The 23,644-nt window shown below is 34.1% G+C and overlaps 3 protein-coding genes across 7 annotated transcripts; all 3 read left to right on the top strand.

Moving 5' to 3' along the window:
* Window positions 1-205: 205 nt before the first annotated feature.
* Window positions 206-2,175, top strand: LOC105116564 (ankyrin repeat-containing protein At3g12360-like). Its single transcript, XM_011013984.1, has 4 exons — window positions 206-320; window positions 417-611; window positions 750-1,108; window positions 1,308-2,175. Exons 1-4 carry the CDS (start codon window positions 206-208, stop codon window positions 2,082-2,084), a joined length of 1,446 nt encoding a protein of 481 aa, XP_011012286.1. The 3' UTR covers window positions 2,085-2,175.
* A 3,466-nt stretch (window positions 2,176-5,641) lies between these two features.
* On the top strand, window positions 5,642-9,344 carry LOC105116562 (protein TIFY 4B-like). Of its 5 annotated transcripts, none has more exons than XM_011013980.1 (7): window positions 5,642-5,968; window positions 6,069-6,205; window positions 6,342-6,517; window positions 7,588-7,645; window positions 7,758-7,920; window positions 8,146-8,211; window positions 8,891-9,344. In XM_011013980.1, exons 1-7 carry the CDS (start codon window positions 5,851-5,853, stop codon window positions 8,905-8,907), a joined length of 735 nt encoding a protein of 244 aa, XP_011012282.1. In that variant the 5' UTR covers window positions 5,642-5,850; the 3' UTR covers window positions 8,908-9,344. The 5 variants fall into 5 exon arrangements, with proteins under 5 accessions (XP_011012282.1, XP_011012280.1, XP_011012279.1 ...); XM_011013978.1 differs by having other exon boundaries at window positions 5,643-5,968; window positions 7,588-7,678; window positions 8,152-8,211; XM_011013977.1 differs by having other exon boundaries at window positions 5,643-5,968; window positions 7,588-7,678.
* A 3,404-nt stretch (window positions 9,345-12,748) lies between these two features.
* On the top strand, window positions 12,749-18,519 carry LOC105116563 (ETO1-like protein 1). The gene is made up of 5 exons (XM_011013983.1): window positions 12,749-13,802; window positions 13,910-15,625; window positions 16,047-16,338; window positions 17,528-17,837; window positions 18,091-18,519. Exons 1-5 carry the CDS (start codon window positions 13,672-13,674, stop codon window positions 18,309-18,311), a joined length of 2,670 nt encoding a protein of 889 aa, XP_011012285.1. The 5' UTR covers window positions 12,749-13,671; the 3' UTR covers window positions 18,312-18,519.
* The last annotated feature ends 5,125 nt before the right edge of the window (window positions 18,520-23,644 follow it).

Raw genomic sequence — 23,644 nt, 5'->3', positions numbered from 1 at the left:
ATATATTGACAGGTTTCCCAATTAATTATCGCAATTTTTGGAGTGAGACCAAATTAATTATCAGTTATTCTACTTTCTTGTAATATCAGTACGCCTGCTTTTAAATTTCTAATTACACCCCTGATCAGGGGTATATAATCCCCCCACTAATTTCTAGAATGTGTGTGTGTGTGTGTGTGTGTACGTGGTCGTGGGAAATTAATAAATGTTTTGTGCAGATCAATCATCTAGAGAAGGCAGATTAGTTCCTCCAAATTATGATACTATCGTTGAATTATTGAAGCTTGGATCGAAAGCAATGTTGGTCATTCTTGGATTAGGTATGGTTCTCTCCATCATTTCATGAGTACAGATAATACCATATTGATTGCGTGTGAGAAACTAGTACTAGTCAATCATGTTCTTGCATTTTCAAGGATCAATGGAGATGAGAAAGTTACAACTGAAGAAAGAGAAGCACACATGGTCTGTTCAGGTACTGAACGAGCTTTTTCGAGAGGATAAGTTGTACAAGTACGAGAGCAGTGAGATAAGTGGAGGGAGCCGCCCCAAGCTACGGTCTGCGTTTTCCGACTCCGATGCAATTAATCAGCTTGGAGGCAGTGGGAAAGGTTACATTTTATCCTTCATATATGATATATGGATCTTAGTAGATAAAAAATGAAAGACTATTAGCTCTTGAATGAAACAATGTTGAATCAGGTTAATATTAAAGAGCTATAACCTTGCGCTGTCACTGATATCATCAGGGGAGCCCGCATTTACTTCTAAACTGGAAAAGCCAGAGACACCCCTATTAATGGCGGCAAGGAATGGCATCACTGAAATCATGGAGAAAATCTTACATGATTTTCCTCACGCGATTCACGACATAGACACGCATAAGAAGAATGTGGTGCTGTTGGCAGTGCAATATAGGCAACCGCATGTTTATCAGTTTTTGCTAAAGAAAAGGAAGAAAAACGAGGAACTAGACAGGATCTTTCTCCAGGTTGATGACCATGGAAATAGCGCAAGGCATCTTGCAGCTGCCACGATTGGAGATTATAAGCCTTGGCGCATTCCAGGAGCTGCTTTACAATTGCAATGGGAAATCAAATGGTATAAGGTATGACACAAGCATGTATATATATATATATATAAAGACATGAACACGCTCATGAATTGACCCACTTTCTGTTACGCGAATTTCACCCAACTACAGTATGATCCACTAATGCATCAACCAATCAAATTGCTTTTGTTTTCAGAGAATAAATTCATTTTAAATAGCATTAAACTCTCTAGTTTATGCCCTTTGCTTGCAGTATGTTAAGAATTCCATGCCACAAAACTTCTTTCGTCGCCTTAACGATAGAAGCGAGACCCCGAAGGAAATATTCAACAAGTCACACCAAGAACTTGTTAGAAGTGGAGGCGCGTGGCTAACCAACACATCCCAATCCTGCTCCGTGGTGGCAGCCCTCATTGCCACTGTCGCCTTCGCAACATCAGCCAACGTCCCTGGCGGAAACGCGGAAAAAACTGGCACTCCAGTCTTCGAAAACCAGATTGCATTCAAAGTATTTGCTATCTCATCTCTCGTGGCTCTCTGCTTCTCAATCACTTCCGTTATCATGTTTCTTGCAATACTAACTTCAAGGTACGAAGCCAAGGATTTTCGCGAAGATTTGCCAACAAAAGTTTTGCTTGGCTTAACATCGTTGTTTGTGTCCATAGCTGCCATACTGCTATGTTTTTGTGCGGGGCATTTCTTCGTGCTTAGTGATGAACTGAAGTTCGCAGCTTTTCCGCTGTATGGAGTGACTTGCCTGCCGGTGACTTTTTTTGCTATAGCACAGTTTCCATTGTACATTGATCTCATAAAGGCTACATTGGCAACGGTGCCACAACGTAGGTACGCGGTGGTTACTACTGAAAGGGACACTAATTCCTCTCCCAAAAGTGACGACTTAAATCAACCTTCAAGTCGCAAATCTCTACAGGATCAAGGAAATGGAGGCCAACCTTCAACAAAGCAATCAACTGGAGACAAAACTACTCCGAATCAAGAAACGAATCAAGGCACTCAAAGCATTACCTGATCCTCTATATATATTCACTTACCAAACCTTTATTGTTTGATTTATGGGTGCACATTGCTTGTTATTTCGGCCCTTTATTTTCTTTCAGGTTTGCATTTTACCTATCTTGATTTTGAGTTTTTTTATGGTTTTGGATTTTTATCTGTTTAATTTCTTTGTTTAGATTTGATCAAAATTACCTATAATCTAGAACTCGAGAGGTTTTTACTGCAGGAGCTATCACTACTCATGCACACACAAAACACCGTGGATGCCCTGTTCATTTTTAATAATTCATTTTGATATTCAAAGTTTTATTTCAGGTGATTTGATCATAATTTAAGATTAATTGCATCCAATTTTTTAGTCAAGGGTGGAATTGTAAATATAGAGACTGCAATAAAAAAAAGATATCATAGCGTGCTGGAAATTTCAAAAAAATTACATTTTATTCTTTAACTTTAAAAATAACATAAATTATATGATTTTGATGCCTCCATTTTAGTACAAAAGTTTATTTTTTTATTTTTAAATTCTTGATCAAGAGAGGAGAGAGAGAGATCATGCAGATTCTAATGGTGAAGATAAAAAAAAAATTATTGACACCAATTTAAATTACCAAAATGATCAATGTTTATGTAAAATGGTTCAATCTGGTAAGAGAAATTAATTTATATTAGATGTTTTTTTATCTTGAAAGTTCATGAAAAAAACATATATAAAGTCATTTTGATTTTTTGTTTATGGATGGTTTTTTGATTTTTTTGAGACCATGAATAAGTTTATCATAATTCCTAAAATGTTTTAGGTCAAGAATGGATTGAAAAATAAGTTTTTGGATAAAAAAATTTTAATTTTAATTTTCAGCTACCACGATGGTGTAATAGGTAAATCAGACAACGTGTTGTTTATCCTAATAGACAATGCATCATTTAATTCTATTTCTTAAAAAAGTTAAGGGTGAACGAAAATTGCAGAAAAAATAGGCTCAGTCATGTGGGTCTAACAGGTTGGCAGACCTAGCAGTGCTTGACATTTACCCTTTTTTTTCTAAATATTTTTTTATTTTTTAATTAATGCTTTTATTTCTAATTTTTTTTATTATTTAGATTTAGATTAATACCTCTTTCTCTCTTTCATTTTGTTTAAAAAGTCTTTTTTAATAATAATTATTTTTTGTTGTGTATTTAAATTTTAAAGTGTTTTTCTGATTCATTTGTATTTTTTTTATTTTTTATATAAATAAACTTTATTTTTAGAAAAAAATTCAAATAATACTTTTAATATGGGTAGTCTTGCATATTATTTTTTTCACCTTATATATATTCAATTAACTTAATTTTTATCTTTATTTCTATTATCATTTACTTGAATAAAAAAATTATTTTAATAAATAAATTTAACAATATACAATTAAATAAATATCTCGACTTTCAAGATTAAATATATTATCTTTTAATTATTATTTTTAGTTATTAGTTATGGTTTTTTCTTTATTAGTACATATAATTTTTATTTATTTAATTCTATATAAAAAAACTATATATATATATATAATTTTTTTATTTATAAAAATATTTAACCTGCATCAATTTTAAATGTGTCTTGGGCTATTGTATATTTTGGGAAACGGACTTGTGATCGAACTTGTTTGTTTCTCGCTCTAACACGACCTTTAATTCCTTATGTCGGGCCACTAAAATCTTTAAATGTTATTGCAAGCTATGGGACATTGCTACCGAGGTTTGATCTAGAAAAACACTTAAATTTATCATGTATTTTTTTTAAGAAAAAATAAATTTACCTTCTAAACACCATTATTCATTACTCCCTTGGTAATCAGCATCTTTTAAAGAAATTAATCAAGCGTGCTTAATTGATAGAAAAGTAATTTTTAATTTGATTTATTTGAGGATGTGATAACCTTGTAAAAAACAAACAAAAATAAACCATGTATTTTATTTTCTATCTAATATAATATTGAAGGATGAAATAAAAAATAAAAAAAATAAAAGGTAAAAAACAAAAAATACATATCTAGTCAATGGGTAAACCCTGTCAAACTTATAAATCAGGTGACCTAGGTTGAGATGTCAAATTCGTGAATGGGGTCATGTTTTCTATTAAATTTAATAACCTTTTTTATAAAATCTTTTTTATTTAATTATATAATAAAAACAAATATGTGTAAAATTGAATATCAACCTTAAAATATACATTTATTTGAGGTTATGATAATTTTATAAAAAAATAAATCATGTATTTTATTTCCTAACCGATCCAATATTAAATGATGAAATAAAAAATAATTAAAAAAATTTAAAATTAAAAACAAAAAATGCATATCCAATTGATAGGTAAAGCCATCAAACTTGTGAATTAAATAATCTAGGCAAGGACATCAAATTAGTGAATTAAGGCATAGTCTTTATTATGTCTAATAACTTTTTTTTATAAACTCTATTTTATTTTTTAATATAATAAAAATAAATATTCATAAAAATAAATATCAATCATAAAATATATATTTATCTAAGACTATGATAATACTTTAAAAAATAAACAAAAATAAATTAGTCAATCTATTTTTTAATCAATTTAACACTAAAAAATTAATTTTTTAAAAAAATATTTATAAAAAATAAAAATAAAAACATATTCAGTCGATGGATAAACCCATCAAACTTGTAAATCGGGTAACTTAGGTTAGGACACCAAACTCATGAATCAGGTTATAGACTTCATTGGAATCATATTTTATTTTTTAAGAAACTATTTTTTATTTAACTATATAATATTAGAAATAAATGATCGAAAAATCAAACATCAACCCAATATTGAGATATTTTTAAAATTGTGATAACTTTACAGAAAGCAAAACAAAACTAATTATGAAACTAAATTCTCGATTAACCTAATATCTATAAATGAAATTGAAAAAAATAATTAAACTCGTCAAACCCACGAATCATGTCAGCCAGTTAAACATGTTCATGAATTTTATAAGGTTTAATAATATGATTTTTTTAAATTATTTTTTTAATTGTATAAAAAAAATAAACAATAACAAAATCAAGTTATATTAAAAAAATACAATCTACCAAACTTGTAAATTAAGATAACTTAAATTATTATAATAAACCTGTAAATCATTTTAAACATATAAGAAGATACAATGAAAATAAATAAATTATAAAATTTAATTTGTAATTATTATAATATTAAAAAATAGAATAGATAAAAATAAAATTGAAAATAAAATTAATAACAAAAAATTTAAAAAAAAAAAGGAAAGGAAAAAAGAAGAAGCAATACGTAGTGCGTGGATAAAAAATAATTCCCCCTTTAATTTTAATGAATTAAAGATTCATCATAGATTTCCGCAAAAACAAATATGGTCGGAGTATAGTGAAAGGAACATTTTACTGCCGTAAGCATGCAATGGGTGGGGGCAATGTTAAAAAGGCTTACCATATTACGTGGCGACCTGGGGTTGCAGTACCATCCATCACACGAATAAATGATAAATTAAATCAAATTAAAATTAAAATTAAAATCTCCTTTAAAAATAAAGCTGGAAGGGTGAGATGCCGCGAGACCAAACGGACCCCCCTCTCCTCAACCTCCACGCACTCTCTCGCTCTCCTGCCCATTCCCCCCTTTAACCTTTTTCACCCTTAAAAGTACAACAGATTCACCAAAATGCCACTCAAAAGTGTAAAATCTCGTTAAATTCTCCATCCCTGCAAGCTCCGGTAACCGATCACCGGACCAGAAACCAAGCAACATGCAACCGGGAGAGACAGTTTCCCGGTCAGCTCTAGAAAAACCCCTTCACCAACTAACCGAAGATGACATTTCTCAGCTCACTCGCGAAGATTGCCGCCGTTACCTCAAAGAAAAAGGTCTTTCTAGCTTAAATATAGTAGTAGAGAGAGTCATGGTTTTTGCGTTTCATGTCTTTTTAATCTCTGTTGTTGGTGGTGGTGACCGTACAAAAAATAGGTATGAGAAGGCCGTCGTGGAACAAATCGCAGGCAATACAGCAAGTGATTTCACTCAAGACACTCCTAGAAACGACGCCGGAGACAGAATCTCCAAGGCGACGACTCTACATTCCCCCTCCTGATAACCCTCCGCGTGTGCGTTTCTCTACCGTCAAACCCTTCCTTTTTTTATTTCATTAGTTTATAAATGAAAAGTTAAAGACACCTTTATTTTATCTTTTTTTTTAATGTAGTTTTAATTTTAATTACAATATATAATATGTATTTGTAGGCCCCTGCAAATTCCTCTGTCTCGGCGAGTGGAGAAAGTGCCGATGCACCGATCTTGGTGTCAGCTGAGGAGTTAGTACCGTCCCGGCAACCCGATCCCCCGAATCCCGTTGTTCCCACTGATCCTCCGCCTCCGGTGTTTGTCGCTGCCACCGAAAATGATTCCGTTTCTCCAAGGTTGTTCCTTGTTTTGCATATGCTAGACATGCATAAGACAGCCTTTGTATCAGTACGAAATAAATTTTTTAATCCTTATTGTAGGTGAACTTGGTTTTGATTTTGTTGGTCAAGTTGGTGATTTCAAGGCGTGCACTTTTGACTCTAAATGTGAATAGTGTGTGATAGCTTTTGGGGGTGGGTGAGCATGTATTATTCTGGACCATGATGGTCGGTCAAAGACAGTGTTTCAGCCATTGACTTGTCTGGCTCCGATTCTGCTTGTTTCTTTTTGGTTATGCGTGGGATGTTTTATTTCATTTTTATTACAGTCGAGAGGAAAAATGTTATGGATGTTTGTGTTTCAACTAAAGCTGAAAGCGTGATGATTCAAGTTGGTTTGATGTTTGAAAATTATTGGAACTTGGTGTCGTCTTCATCAGTTTTTCCATTTTTTAAGGTATCTTCTTCTGTGCATGTCATGTTCTTGTTAACAACCATTTCAGCAGAGGTGCTGAATTAACATGTGTGTGATTGCCACAAGATAAGGGGTGTGGAAGTTTGAGATATCAGTTAGAGAATATTCTGATTTCTGATTGGAATAGCAAGGGATTTGACTCTTTTACAAAATCTGCAGGCCTGCATATGCCATTATTTCTGCACATAATTTGTAGACAAATTTTTGCCAACATTGTAGGAGTATTTATTATCTAGCTTATGGATGTAATGATGTATCTTTTAGAAAATGCCCGTGCTGTCTAGGACTAAGAAGATCTTCTCAGTTGTCTTGTGTGGTATGTTGAAGGGATTTCCATGTTAATAATTATTATGCACTGTTAAAGTAATGTTAGGTGGCTTATCATACTTATACACACACATGAATTTTTTCGGAATTGTTCACTTTCATATCAGTGTAACTGAAGTATCTGTTGCACATTGGAAACATGAATAACGGAGATCTATCTGAAGTTTTGAAAATAAGTTTGTCATGCATCTGGAACGTGGCCATCTCTTGGATGACACCTCTCTTTGTAGCTGTGTAAACCAGTAATTGAAGTTCAGCAAGCTGAGAAAACTTTTTAATATGTCAGAACTACAGGGGCGGCAAAAGAATCAGCAGGACAGATGACAATTTTTTACTGTGGGAAGGTAAACGTCTATGATCATGTACCGAGAGATAAGGTGATGAAAGCTCTTTCTTTTCCGTATATGCTGGCAATGTCTATAAATTACGGTGGCTTTCTAAAGTGATTGTTTACAGGCACAATTAATAATGCATCTTGCTGCAAGCCCATTTGCTCCACCTCAGGAAGCTTCTTCAAACGTAATTCCAGCACTATGGCCTATTCCATGTCAATTAGAAACTCCAGGTGTCAAAGCAACTCCAAATTCCACTGTGGTGATCTTCCCAAACCTGCCAACAGGTTGGTTATCAAGTAGGATTGAGGTATTTTTTTGGATACTATAGATTACTGTTATCTTTGCAAGTCAAACCCTATGTAAGTCCAGTTTAATTTCCATACTTTTATTTCAGGGCTCCACACATGTGCACAAATTAAAGCTTTGTTTTGATACTATTGGGTAAATGGCAAACATTTTCATCCAGAAGCGCAGGCTTTATTAACTAGTTGTCTTGGTTTTATTGTAAGTGAAAGGCGCGGATGATGGTCAGCTTCCCCAGGAAGAAAGCAACATAGCTCGTGAAGACAACCTAGGTAAATGCTTATACTAATCGTAAAATTTAAGAAAAGTTTTTTTTTTTTTTTTTTTTGAAAATACAAAAATCGTATCAACAGGAAACATAACAAAAAATGTCATATGAAACATAAATATCTCCCTCGACTCTTTGTGTTGAACAGCAAATGTTCTCTGCCGTGTTCTGATTACCAGTCTGAAACTGCACTGCCAATCAAAACTTTATGAAAATATGACGTGCACAGTTCCTGTTAAATTATTTGGTCACTCCTGTTATGTTATCTTTTCATTCAAAGATGTGAAATTCTTCTGGGGAGATATCATGCTTGATGCAGAGTCTGTTTTGAACAATCTCACTGTAACTTCACTCGAGTAATCTCAAAAAATGCCCTTTGTTAACTATGACGTCTTATTCCAGGATATGCACAAAAGCGTTTATTGCAGTTCAGCTTGTGGTTCTTTACTGAAAGTGCAGAATGGAAGAGTGCAGCACATTGTTGAATGTTATTGAAAATACATGTTAACCGACAAACAAGAAAGAATTGTGAAAGCTTGGACGCACAATTCTTTTTCTTGGACTGGCATTACACTATGGATAATTGATTTTTTTTTTTTATAGTGCATTCTTAATGTGAAATAATTGCACTGAGATTGATTCATAAACTATTTGACTCATGATTTCTGATCTTGGCGTTGCAGATGCCCCGGAAATCTGAATGTGTGGAGGATGAATGTGTTATGCAGCGCGACCCATTTTGATATTAATCAAGGCAGTAGAGTTTAGCTCACTTGGAAGAGTTTGTACTGTAAGGTATAAAGTTTGTTGTAGTAGTTGCGGCCATTTTTAAGTTATTAATGAGGAAACAAATTCGAAGTGAAGATCTATCAACACCTCTCCACCCTTTGCGTGTATCCCTCTCTATGTTAAACGATCATGTGGTTGAAGAAGGGCAACGATAGTGTGGTTGCGTGAGGGAGTGTTTAGGATTAGACTATGGAAGAAGTTTTTAAAATTATTTTTCACATAAAAATATATCAAAATAACAGGGGATTAGTTGCTGTGTATAAGCCTGCAAGTCTAGATAAGCAGACACCATGAGATCTGACAAGATACATGACATGAAATATGAAATGATACCCACGAATCTCAATCTGGTCCTGATAATTAGATTACGGCTGCCTCTGTTTTTTATCTTATTGGTTTTTGTGATTGCCGTGAAATATCAAAATATTTTGCATTGTAGGGTTTGTTTAAAAATTAAGTTTAAAATGATGTTTTTATATTATTTCTTAATAGAATTTTGTAAAATTTTGTTTGTTTGTGTTTGGTTTTTTTGAAAAAATTGAATTTATTTATTTATTTTAAATTAATATATTTTTAATGTTTTTATATTATTTTGATGGATCAATGTTAAAAATAATTTTTAAAAAATAAAAAATATTATTTTAATATATTTTCAAATAAAAATTACTACTAAATATTTTATGCTTGTATTTATTATATATAAATTTCAATTATAATTTTTATGCATTATATATTTTTTTAACTTATTATTTTTAAATCACAACCATAAAACCTACCCAATACACTCTGCATCCATGAAAGCATTGGCTTTAGAGCCATGAAGGGAGGCACGAAACTGAGACATCAGGTCTGCCCAGATAATCTTGAAGTAAGATTTTGAGTGGCTCTGCATCGGACCTGTGAATGACACGGAGGCAGGGCATTAGAGTAAGTGAAAGGTGTCTGATGTTCAACAAACGTAATTAGATTGGCGACAGTATGGCCTTGTGATTGAAAACGATATAGACTTTTGGATGTTTGCTGGCGTCCGCGTCCGTCCTAGCTGAGATCACTAAAGGCCGGCGAATCTGAACCCACCACGCACTTCCCTTGTCTAAATTTCAACCACGGTGGAAAATCCAGGGTAATTCCTCGGTGATGATGCCCCACCACTCTTTGGCCTTCCTGCACCCTGGTATTTAGCCCTTTTTCCATGGATTCCTGGTCTCTTTTTTCCCTGCTTAACACTTCCAGACGCGTGACGCTCAGCAGTAACAGCGTCATTTCGTTCATGTTCATGTTTGGTGGGGGTGAAAGGGGCTATTTTTTAGAATGTTTTATTGTTTAGAATATATTAGAGTATTTCTTTTATTGCTCGTCAAAATAAGTAAAAAGTTATTAATTTAATTTTTTTAAAATAAAGATATGGTCAAATGCACTTCCAGACAGTGCCTAGCTGTCATAAATGGTGTGGGTCAATTATTTTCCTTAAAAGCTGTCCCATTGGTGGTGTTATTAGCATTTTGAATTTTTTGTGCGCGTCATTTCCTTACCAACCCACTACAGTCCCTCTCCTCACTAGGGTGTGTTTGTTTGTGTTTAAAGGCCATCCATTTGATATTTCACACCCTTTTGTCTCTCCCATCATCAGGTGGAATTCCAGGCATCATCACTGTATGGTTTGATTGTTCAGTGTTTATTTTCGTAGTTAAATTGTGCCTTTTTAAATAATTTTTTTTTTATTTTAGTATTGTTTTGATGTTTTTGTATTAAAACTTTAATAAAAAAATATTATATATATATATATTAAAAAAAAAACACAATACAAACCGCAGAAGTTGCATCGAAGATAAGGTAGCGAAGCTTGTAGCTCTTCTCGGTTTTTATTTTTAAGCTAAAATCGTTTTGCTTTGAGTAAATTATGATTAAAATACGTCATCACTTTCACAATCTCATGAGAGGGAAACCCCACTGTAGAAAAAAACAAAAGCAAGAGTGGATATTGTACAGAAGACCTGGACTCGAATGCTCCCCGGTGAACCCACAAGCCTCGGAGCACGACTGGAGTTAGGCAGAAGGCACTCGACGGTCTAATACCAGCAAGAGAGGGAGGGACACTGCTGTTATCTAACTTAAATATTATGAAGATATTTTTTTCATTTTTTTTTAAAGAGGCGTAAACGCTGCGCATTTGCTGGCGCTGATTGCACAGCAGGGAGGAGCATGTGGTGCTGATTATTTATTAGTTGCAATGGGATTGTTCAATGGAAGCCGCTCAAACGTGCGTTCACAAGTAGCTAGCTATAGACAACTGTATTGTGCTGTAGCTACATCCTCTGCTGGCCATTGATGGTGGAGAGATGTATTTATTGTTCTGTATCTTCTGCATGTCTTGCCATTTATTTTTGTGTGCAAAATATTAAAATAATGGTTTTTACGATGTGAGGGCCTCCTCCGGCGTTGTGAGGGGCGGCGCATTGAGATAGATACTCATGATGTAGGGGCGCGTATCCATAATGGATTGGCATTATGGTGTCGGTTGATTTTTTTCTTATCTCTGGCAAACACAAAACTGTGCTGTTATTTGTTTTTTACATCCAACTAGTTTTTATTCATTTAATTTCTATTTTTTTTAGTTTTTTACTCTTTTTTTTCTCTACAATTTAGTTTCTGTTTTATTTAAATCTTTTTCTTTTAATGTTTTATAGCCTATAATTCTACTTTTTTTTTAGAATTTGTTTTTTATAAAATTAATTCATAATAAAAATCACAAGATTTATAAATTAATACAAATAACTTCCATACTCTTTTTAAATTTAATGTTTTTCAATCTTATCTTTTAAAATTTAATTTATTAAAAATTATTTTTTATATTTTTATATTTGTGAAGTTATCCCAATTTTATATCTAAGATAGCATGGCTAAAAGATAAATATTGATTTAGATTTTTTTTATTTTTTTAGTTTTAATTTTTAATATTAAATTATTTAATAATTAAATTTTTATTTTATTTAATTTAGATTTTATAAAGTTATTTTAATACCATGTGAAAAGTTTGAGATGTCAATTGTATATATATATTAACTTTTTTTCTTGTCAATTTTTACCTATTATTATTTATTGTTATTATTGATTTTTTTATATTATCAAAATTATACAAATTTATTTAACTAAGTGAAGGGGTGTCATTTTTTATTTATTCGGAAACGGCCGCGCAGCCTTATGATTATTATTATTATTATTTACAGTAGAAAAGATTAGGATCCGCTAGCAACCAGACGCGTGCCAACAATCTAGTGGTAATATGAGGATTTAATGAAGCCGGGAATGCTGGCTGCCTTAGCAGCATTTTGAATCATAAGGCTAGAGGATATCATCATGATAGAATGAATACTCGTTCTTTGGTCCAGTGTCATTACCTCAGAGAATATTTCCTCTCTGTCTCTACTTAATCTCTACTTACCATAATTTAATCCCAATAAATTCAAAAGGACCCCACAATCACAGAACAATCCCATCTACAAGATGCCAAGGATTTTGTTTTCTAGCAGCATGCCTTTCTCGCTTCACAGTCCTCACAATAATAATACTAATAGTAATAATATTTCCTCAAGGATTTTGTTTTCTAGCAGCATGCCTTCCTCTCTTCACAGTCCTACTAATAATAATAATATTTCCGTTACGATACGACGTCGGTTCACTCTCAGCTAGTATATCACGATTTTACCCTCGCTTCCACGCAATTATGTTTTCTGGATTCTTAGATTTTCCCGTTAGTTTTTGTGCCTCGAAGTCCAACCAAACTACAAATATTTCTCTACTGTTCCTCTCCTTTTCTTTCTTTTTCTCTCCGGTCTCCAACGACAACAAAATTTAGAAAGAGGGAGAGAAAAAAAAGTAGAAAAAAGGAAAAAACTTTCCCTTTAACCAAACAAAAGAGAGCTATCAAAAGCGGGAATTTAGAATTTTTCCCTTTGGATTCCTTCACTTTGATCACTCTGCAACTTCCTCAGGTTTTGTTTTTTCTCAATCTCTGGTTCCCTCTTCAAACTAAAGTCAACTGGGTCGCTCTCCCCTTCTCGTTCTATTATCTACTACTATTTATTTGCTATTTTTACTTTTCATTTTGGGTTTGTTTTGAAAGGATAAAAGGTGGGTTTGGTTTGGTTTGCCTTTTTCTGGTAGAGTTCTTGAGGTAGCTGTTGGTGGGGTGGGTCTTTGGTCTTTGCTGCTTTCTTTCACTTTGCTATTTCAAATTGTTTTCGAAGGTGACTGAAGATTTTTGTCGTGTAATTCAAGACTACAAGTTATTGGCTTTCCATAACTGTCAATTTGAGTCAACCCAAGAGGGATCTGCAAGATTCTGACTGCCTTAAAAGCTCCCTTTTTTCATGGTTTGTATTTACTTATTCAGTGACACCTTTTGCACACGATTGTTTGCCTGTTGTTTGTATTTATGAGAAGTGTTCTTTAGATAAGAGTTGTTGTTTTGTGGGGTTGGAAGATTTATCAGCTAAGTGTTGTGATGTGTGATCACAAGCAACAGTTTAGGCTTTGTATTTGTTTGCTCTGTGCTGCCAAATTTTAGGTTCATTTCAGCTGGGGAGGAAGAGGGGAGAGAGAGGAAAGAATTGAAAGAGTGAGGACTAATCTGACTACTGTGGAGATCTGGGACTTGTTTAATCTCTTATGCCCCATGAGGGCTTCCTTTACCTCTGATTCCTGTAAAGAATCACAACTCGACTTCTTAAATCCTCAGTCATGGCTTCAAGTTGAAAGAGGGAAGCTTTCGAAATTCTCTTCACGGTCGTCTTCTTCTTCATCCATGTAAGTGTTTTTTACATCTGTTGTGGTTTCTATTAATGAAAAATGTTAAACAAATTTATATTTGATTTCAATAGATTGAGATTTTGTTTTCTTGTTGGGTTAATTAGAGAATCACTTATCAAGGTCCCAGAACCACCAGTGCAACCATTCTTTAAACCTGTTGATTATGTAGAAGTTTTAGCTCAGATTCATGAAGAACTTGAATCCTGTTCTCCGCAAGAGAGGTCAAATCTCTATTTATTTCAATATCAACTGTTTAAAGGCCTTGGTGAAGCCAAATTGATGCGAAGAAGTCTCCGCTCAGCTTGGCTGAAGGGCAGCACTGTGCATGAGAAGCTTGTATTTGGAGCATGGTTAAAGTATGAGAGACAAGGGGAGGAGCTCATTTCAGACTTGCTTGCCACTTGTGGTAAATGCGCACAAGAGTCTGGCCCAGTAGATGTTTCCTCCGAGCTTGATGTTGATATAAGTTCAGGTTCCCATGAAACACTTTCGATGATGAATGGAAAACATATTTTAAGAAGTGTCTCTTTTAAAATTGGAGATGAGAAAATAGTTTGTGACAGACAGAAAATTGCCAGCCTTTCTGCACCATTTCATGCCATGCTTAATGGATGTTTCTCTGAATCACTATGTGAACACATAGATTTATCTGAAAACAACATATCGCCTTTGGGTTTTAGGGAAATAAGCAAGTTCAGCATGACTGGTAGTTTGAATGAAGTGTCTTCAGATATTTTATTGGAAATATTGATTTTTGCAAATAAGTTTTGTTGTGAAAGGCTAAAAGATGCATGCGATAGGAAACTTGCATCCTTAGTGTCTTGCCGAGATGATGCTGTCCAGCTCATGGAATGCGCTCTCGAAGAGAACTCCCCTGTCCTTGCGGCATCATGTTTGCAAGTTTTCTTACAGGAGCTCCCTGATTGCTTGAATGATAACCGGGTGGTGGAGATATTTAGCCATTCTAATAAACAACAGAAAATGACCATGGTTGGATCGGCCTCATTTTCATTATATTGTTTATTGAGTGAAGTTGCTATGAACCTTGATCCGCAGTCTGATAAAACAGCTTTTTTTCTGGACCAGTTGGTAGAGTCAGCGGAAACTAACCAGCAGAAGCTGCTGGCCTTTCATCAATTGGGGTGTGTACGGCTCTTGAGGAAAGAGTATGGTGAAGCTGAACGTCTCTTTGAGGCAGCTTTAAATGCTGGTCATATATATTCTGTATCAGGCTTGGCTAGGCTGGGTAACATCAGAGGTCATAGGCTTTGGGCTTATGACAAGCTCAGTTCTGTGATTTCATCTGTTACTCCGCTTGGATGGATGTACCAGGAGAGGTCCTTGTATTGTGAAGGTGGTAAGAGATGGGATGACCTTGAAAAAGCAACTGAGTTGGATCCAACCCTAACGTACCCCTACATGTATCGCGCTGCTTCTTTGATGAGGAAACAGGATGTTAAAGCTGCACTTGCAGAAATCAATAGAATTCTTGGTTTTAAATTGGCATTAGAATGTTTGGAACTCCGGTTTTGTTTCTATCTAGCTCTTGAGAATTACCAAGCAGCAATCTGTGATGTTCAGGCAATTCTTACGCTCTCCCCTGATTATAGGATGTTTGAGGGACGGGTGGCTGCATCCCAACTCCGTACTCTTGTGCGTGAGCACGTTGACAATTGGACAACAGCAGATTGTTGGCTGCAATTGTATGATAGGTGGTCTTCAGTTGATGATATAGGCTCCCTCTCTGTCATATACCAGATGCTTGAATCTGATGCTGCCAAAGGTGTTCTATATTTCAGACAGTCTTTGCTCCTCCTTAGGTATCCTCTGAAATCTTAAACGTTTACAGGCATTGCTGCATTAAAATAATGTCCAGACTTTGTTGCCGAGTTAGCTAGAATGCACTTCCCTACCTTATGGCATATGCAACCTATGAATGAATACTCTTAGTAAACAATATCCAAAGATTGTGATAGCAGGATGGCTTATGATTCCTTTACATTTTATCCCCCACATTATGCTGTCTATAATCAGAATTAGTTTATAGTTTCTTTTCTTTGCTTAGCATTCTTTTCAGCCAAACATGTTTCTTTAATTTTCCTGACATGAGTTTCTTTTCCCAGTGGGTGTGACTTATGATTCCTTATAGCACAATGTTCATGTGAAATAATTTTTATATTGGAGGTGGTAAGATTATGGTTATACTAGGATTGCCAATAATCTTCCATCTGTACTCATCAGGTTGAACTGTCCTGAGGCAGCCATGCGGAGTTTACAATTAGCCCGTCAACATGCATCAACTGAACATGAACGTCTAGTTTATGAAGGTTGGATCTTGTATGATACGGGCCATTGCAATGAAGGGCTTCAAAAGGCAGAGGAGTCTATCAACATCAAGAAGTCTTTTGAAGCCTTCTTCCTTAAAGCCTATGCTCTCGCTGACTCTAGCCTGGATCCATCTTGCTCTTCAACTGTTATGTCCCTGCTTGAAGAAGCTCTTAAGTGCCCTTCAGATAGATTGCGCAAAGGCCAAGTATGATTTTCCTGTCCCCTACTTTTTCTTTGAAATGGGAATTACTGGCATTTGCCAATCAGATGTGTATTGGTCATTGACAACGATAATCAATTACCTTAGTGTGATTTTTCTCTCTCAAGGTTTTCTTGTGTTAATACCTAGGGCATCATTGACTCATAAATAAAAACAAATAAGAAACAGAATATGAAATCTTGCACCTGTGTCAAAAGCATTGCAGCAGATCATTGATGGTGATCGAGCTAATTGTGCTATGATTGGATATTATTGATTGGTTGGTGGCAGTGCAAAATGTGCTATGATTCACTGCAAGTGATTGGTTGATGATAGAGCAGCGCAGCAGTACATACGAGGCATACAGTGGTGACTGCACTGGTAGGAGAAGTTACTGATGCTTAAAGTTATTTGAGACAGTGAAGTTCAGAAAGTCGAAAAAGTAAACTCGCTAACTAGACAAGATTCAGGCATTCTGCCTTTGTAAACTGCTGTTAAGAAATTGTTTTCTAAAGTTCTGCTTGAAAATGCCAAGCTCTGGAAGACCACATTTGAAGCTGATTAGAATTCTTGGAGTGATTAATAAAACAAACAAGAAGCACTTGCTCATTTTTTTGGTGCATTACATGTGTTGAAGAGCAGATTCATGTCTCTGTTTTGGATAAACTCTATCCCAAAGTGAGAGTCATCATAATATGAACCCTGCATATTGTTCATTTTGGGATTATCCTCATGGAAAAGGCATTCAATAACTGATGAAGTGCTGTTGTGCTGTTCTTGGAGTTTTTTATTGGGATGGTTTATCTTCATTGTTTTCAAGATGTGTGACAGTGGAGAACCCACTGAACATGAGGATAGAGCATCCTTATGTTTTTGCTTGAAGGATGTTAGCCTTACTGGCAGAGTTGAAGTTAAAATGGCTCGGTGGTATGAGATAGATAATGAAGGATATGTATTTTTTTTTCGCAAACCTTTGATAAAAGCAGTCCCTCATATCAGGATGGTCTGTAGTTTATTCACTTATTTACAAAATTACGTACAACACCCATTTCATTTTCCTGTTGTGCCAAATATAAGTAAATGGTTTATTGGGTAGAATGATGAATCACTTATCATTGCTTTCTTTTTCTAGCATTATGTTTAAGTACTAATACACGTAAAGCAGACCTCTGCTAATATTTTTTTGACTTGGCAGGCACTTAACAATCTTGGAAGTGTCTATGTCGACTGTGGGAAATTAGACTTGGCAGCTGATTGTTACATCAATGCCCTTAAGATCATGCATACCAGAGCACACCAAGGACTTGCTCGAGTACATTTCCTAAGAAATGAAAAGACTGCTGCATATGAGGAAATGACGAAACTGATTGAGAAAGCCCAAAACAATGCATCTGCCTATGAGAAGAGGTCGGAGTATTGTGATCGAGAACTGACGAAAGCAGATCTTGAGATGGTTACACAATTAGATCCCCTTCGAGTGTACCCTTACAGATATCGAGCTGCAGGTCTGATTCGCTCTCCCCTTCCCGCTCTGGTTTTTTTTGGGTCTGAATTGAGTGAATGCCAATGATCAAAGTGAGACACTGACGAGAAGCTAATTCTTTATTTAGTTTGGGATTCAGAACTGATCTCAATGAACATCGAAAGAAGGGTTTTTTTAAAAAAAAATGGGTTGTTGGTGGCTTTTTTTATTTTATTTTTTTCCATTTAGTTGAAGCTCAATGATACTCAAGCTGCTTTTTGCCGTCTGTTGGGCAGTTTTAATGGACAGTCACAAGGAGAACGAAGCCATTGCTGAACTTTCAAGGGCGATTGTATTTAAAGCAGACCTTCACCTTCTACACTTGCGGGCGGCTTTCCATGAGCACACTGGTGATGTATTGGCTGCATTACGTGACTGTCGCGCTGCTCTCTCTGTGGACCCAAACCATCGAGAGATGCTGGAACTTCATAGCCGAGTAAACAGCCATGAGCCCTGAATTCACAAGGATCCAAAATCATCAAAGTGCATATAAAAAATACTTGAAGTTTTATCATCCCAATGTATACCAGCGAGCTTGTATTAGTCCATGTCACATCTATTCTTTCCTGGCCCCTCCTGTCTTTCTTTCTCCATTAATTTATGCTCTTAGTTTTTTGTAATTTAATTTAATCAATATCTGAAAATATCAATGTTCTTCCTCATTACATGTCTTAAGAACCAATAAGGGTAGCTTATGAACCACGAAGCAATTGGTTTGACGGCATCTTTATCCAACATCAATCGTTGTGAAATTCTCGCACATAAATGAAGGATGCAAAAATGTTGGCCAGGAAGAAAATCTTAACCCTAACGTTGCGCGTGTGACACTAAGACATGTAACTCGTAATCCATAGGGCGATTCAATTATTGGAGCTCGTAGATGAGGTTTTCCTCCCTTCTCATGGGAACATTAGAGATGTGAACAGCTTCCCTCTTCATAACAGTAGTGAATCTCTTGGGAAGCAGAAAAGCAGACCTCAAGACTGTAGAGCTTAGGCAGTTTGCATTGAACTGTCAGGGACACTCGTGTCTTGAGGGTTTTTTTGAGCAGCAGAACTTGAGTCCTTTAACCTGGATTTTCTGAAGAGAATTAGAGGCTTCCTTGCTGATGGTTACAATCAACTATAGATAACTGACTCTCCTATGTAACCACCGTCACCTCCACGCTTAGAAACAGTTTTTTGGTTTGTGCATGGGTTGCCCTGCAAATATCTCAGTACTCCCATTGTTTGTGAGCTGCACGCTAGGGTTTGTTCCTGAATATTAATTTGATTTCTAATTTTAGAAGGCCTCACTTCTTTTCAATTGGAGGAAAGAAAAAATATATACTTTACCCAATTCTTTAAATTTCAATTTTAAATAACCCCACCTTTTCTTACGAGGGAACAAGGTAAATCTTTACCTGATTATTTTAATAAAAAAATTAAATTTTTTTCCTGTTACAGTAATTTATCCCTTTGATATTCAAATCTATGTTTTTTCTTTTTATTTTCTATTTTTGGTTCTTTTTTAGTTTTCAAATAATACTACCCAGTTAAATTAAGAAAATATTTTCTATATTAATATAATGCATTTAAGAAAATAATTTTTCATAGGTATGAACTCCAAGATTCAAACCTGGAAAGAAACTTAAACCCACTACACAGGTTGTAAGTATTAAAGACTTGTAAAAAATTTCAGACCCGGTATATTTTACTTTCTCTAATTAAAAAACGAAAAGGAGACTCAAATTAGAGCACTTTAATATTGTGCTAGATAGATTTTGAGTTTTAAAAAATAATTAAAAAAATATTTTTAATTATGATTTTAAAAATATATGTGTTTAGTTAAAATTACAATGATTTGAATTTTTACATGTAAAATAAATTTTTATTAATGAAGAGTAGGTTATTTTAACTCCTATGATACTACGATTTTGAATGCAATTATATGTGAGATCCAATAAAAAAAAATTGTTTATATGCCATTATGCAAAAATTAGAATTAACCATTGTTTTAAACATGAAGAGATCAATTAACAGTTTTTTAGTTTAAGGAATTACTTTTTTAATTGAAAATACATATAAATTATTTTTTTATAAAAATTTTAGTTCGGGGAGAGAGGTTAATGCACCCTTATTATTATTATTATTATTATTATTATTAATTTTAAAAATTTTAAAGCTTTCAATGACTATATTAGCAACTACAATACTCTAATTTAATACCAAAAAAAAAAAACGTCAAAAAAAAAAAAAAAAAAAAACGTCATGGTGTCAAGTTTTTACTACTTGCCACCGAAATGTTGCACCCTTATTGTTCTTAGCAGTGCTAATGTAGCAATTTTTTAATTTTCATAACTACTAACGCGGGGAAAGTATATCGTCTGAGCTTCGAGACGTCCTCTTGTTCATCTCAACACTTCTCACAATCAGACTCCTTTGTTATTCGCCAAGAACTGTTTCCTATAAAATCTAGGGAACGTCCGTAAACCTTTACAAGAAAATCTTAGGTTTCTGCAGAGCTTTCACCGAACTTGAGTAATGGGCAGATTCAAGATTGCATCTTTTTCAATACTATGTGCAATTCTTTCCATCAATACCATTCAATCTTCTATGGGTTATTAGAGTCGTGCAAGATAGATCACGATAATGGTGGTGCCCCTGCAGTTTACGAATCTCAAGAGTGTACACGTTGGGTTCTCGCTAATGGGTCTCTTCAAAATCAGAATCTAATCAGCTGTCGGTTTGCCACATTCCAAGGATGCTGGGAATATCAAGGAGACCGTGTAGTATATATGTAATCTGGAAATGAAAGAACCCTTGCTGAAGAACAACTCTCTTGATCCTGAGGAGGACAGTTAATGTTGTGGCTGTTTTTGATGGGCATGGTGGTAGAGAATCAAGTGAAATGGGGTCAAAGCTTTTGCTTGATTACTTGCACGGTGTGTTCCTGCCGTGTAAGCTAATGGGAAAACACAAAGGAGAGTTAGTTTGAGTGATTGTAAAGCCATCAAGTTGGAGATTTTGAAAGCAGAGCATTGTTGAATACCATTTTTGACGTTGTTCTTAAGCTTTACACAGGAAAGAAATGTTTTTGATTTATTTGCTTTCTTTAATTACGATTTTGGTTCGAGACTAATTATTTACATGGTTTCTATTTGTGTGTGCTTTCAGTTTCAGGAGGCTATAAAAAACGACCATGTCTCCTGCTCTACTGCAGCTGTGGTTCTTTAGAATGATGGGCAGAATTTAGTCACCAAAGAAAAAAAATATAAAAACTAGTCTCATTCCTGATTGGGGGATTCCGCTAAGGATGGCAATTCACTGTGTTGAATTTCTCATATTTATACTTTACTTATTAGGATAAAAAATTTAAATATTCATACATTATATAATTTTGAGTGTGTGTATATATTATCTAACTATTACTTATTATTCAATAAAATATAAAATAAAATAGTTAGTGCGTGTAAATATATATATATATATATATTAAATGATTAAATTTGTTTTTTATATTAATATTGAGATGTGTATATAAATATATTATATTAAAAAAATTTAAACATTACAAATATATCTATATAATATAAATATATATTTTAAATTATTTTCGAACAAGTTTTATATTAGGTTTATAATATTTATTTTTTATATTATTTACCATATAAAATAAATATTTTAAAAAATATTTATCCATTCAAGTTCAAGTTGGATAATGTCAATATCTAACAAGGTAAGATTAAATTATCTTCCCTATATTCCACTAATCTATGTAAAACAGCAACACAGTGTTAGCAAACACCCAACAATACATCAACGATTTCCAAGGAAAAAAGCCTTTCAAAATTATATGTACTGTAGGGAGTTGGTAGCACTTCAACACTTTCCCTGTTAGAGGAACTTCTTCTCTCAAGAATGATTAATTTGGAAATTAGTACTAATTGTTGAGATGAATTATTCACATTAATCATCCATGGACATTATGGATAAAAAAACGAAGAAGAAGATGCTGAAACAGCTGGTTATCGAGAAAGTAATTCAATCTGAAGCAGACATTAAGTAGCATCTGCTGCAAGGTGCCTGACAAGTTAGAGATTATTGCGCGTAGATGCAGCATTTCATAATATTTGAAATCTTTAGACATAAATATTACAAAAAAATCTAGTAAACTTATACTTTTAGAAATATTTAGATATAAATATTACAAAAACTTGAGATATTATTAACAAACTCAAGTTTAAAGGCTAAAAAAACCAATCTTTCTTGAGCTCAGTTAAGGGATGGCCTATCTTTTTAAAACTTAGCTAAGTGACGGGTTTATTTTTTTGAGGCTCAGCTATAGAACAAACTCAATCTCTGGAGAAAGACCCATCTTTCTTAAACTTAATTACATTTTAGATCTTATTCTTCTTCCACCCATTAAATATATAAAAATCTTTTAAAGATTTATTATATTTTTATTAATATTAATATTGTCAAAGAAATAATATATCAAATTCCTTTAATGACCCACTATATTTTCATTCATATTAAAACATATGTAGTTTTTTTCTCTCATTAATATACATGTTAGGAATATTTTTTTTAATATTATTATGATAATATTACTTTTTAGCTATTTTTCTTTATAAAAAAATTCATGGGCTATAAATAAATTATAGATACATTAAACAAAAGGTTTATAATCTTAATTTTTTATTATTTGTAGAACATCTCTTTACAATATTATTTCATTTTCTCTTAAGAAGTCATTAATTTAATTATTAGAGAGTTTTTAAATTTATTAAAAGGACCTAATAGAAATATCAGGTACTCGTTATTGATCACCTTAATTAAAAAAAAATAGTTATTTTGATTTTTATCTCTAAATTATTTAAATTTTTTAAGATATCATAAAAAAGAATGAATTGTAATCTAGCTATTAAAGTTTTAGTAAAATTATTGGTTGGTTCTTTTAGAAAATTTTCACTATATCATCCCTCCATTTCGAACCATGTTTGTGAGTTGGTCCTTCATTTTTGGATGACGTGGAATTGAAGCTTATTTCTTGATTTTTGTTCAAGGAATATCCTTTTACAGTCGACTTTCTTTTTAATTCAGATTAAAATCACACCTAATATTGGATTAGCAATCAACATTCCTAAAGCCAAGCATTAACAATCTGCATGTGAAATAAACGAAGACAATTGAACGAGTGAAGTTCAAGCCATTTTAGGGATTCAAAACCCTAGTGGCCTTCGATCAAGTTTTCTCTTATCTTCCAGCAACCGACACGCGGATCATGCAAGCAGATTGCTCGATGTGTAGGAATACCAAGTACATTCATACTTGCTACCAACTTTACTGGGTTTACTGCAGAGTCAACTCTAGTCAGACTTTGAACGTCTAATTAATTCAGCATTGTTGAATTACATGATCAACTGTTTCATAATCTGCCACGTACCCTTGTTGCTTAGAATCCTTCTTCCCATAAAAAACCGCGCCAACATGTTGGCTTAGGACCATACCATGCCAATTGGCAACCGCAGAAGGGCTATCCAGCCCTTAAAGATTTGTTTAATGCTTCCAAAACCCTAATTCAAACCCTGAAATTTATTCATTCTGTGCTGGTACCTGACAGGTACAGAGACGGATCCGCTATTTTATATAGCAGCTGGAGCCTTATCATTGTACGCTGATCCAGCAAGGATGGTTAAAAGGGCCTGTTAAGATATTTTTGTCTCCTTGAATCACAACAAGTCTCATATAAAACAAAGGATGTAGAAAAGAGATGGAACTGCGAATATGCTGTTACGGAGACATGCAT

The sequence above is a fragment of the Populus euphratica genome, unplaced genomic scaffold (genome assembly GCF_000495115.2).
Source record: "Populus euphratica unplaced genomic scaffold, PopEup_1.0 scaffold988.1, whole genome shotgun sequence".
NCBI lineage: Eukaryota > Viridiplantae > Streptophyta > Magnoliopsida > Malpighiales > Salicaceae > Populus > Populus euphratica.
Note: the sequence above shows the minus strand (reverse complement) of the source record. Positions and strands in the feature narration are given on the sequence as shown.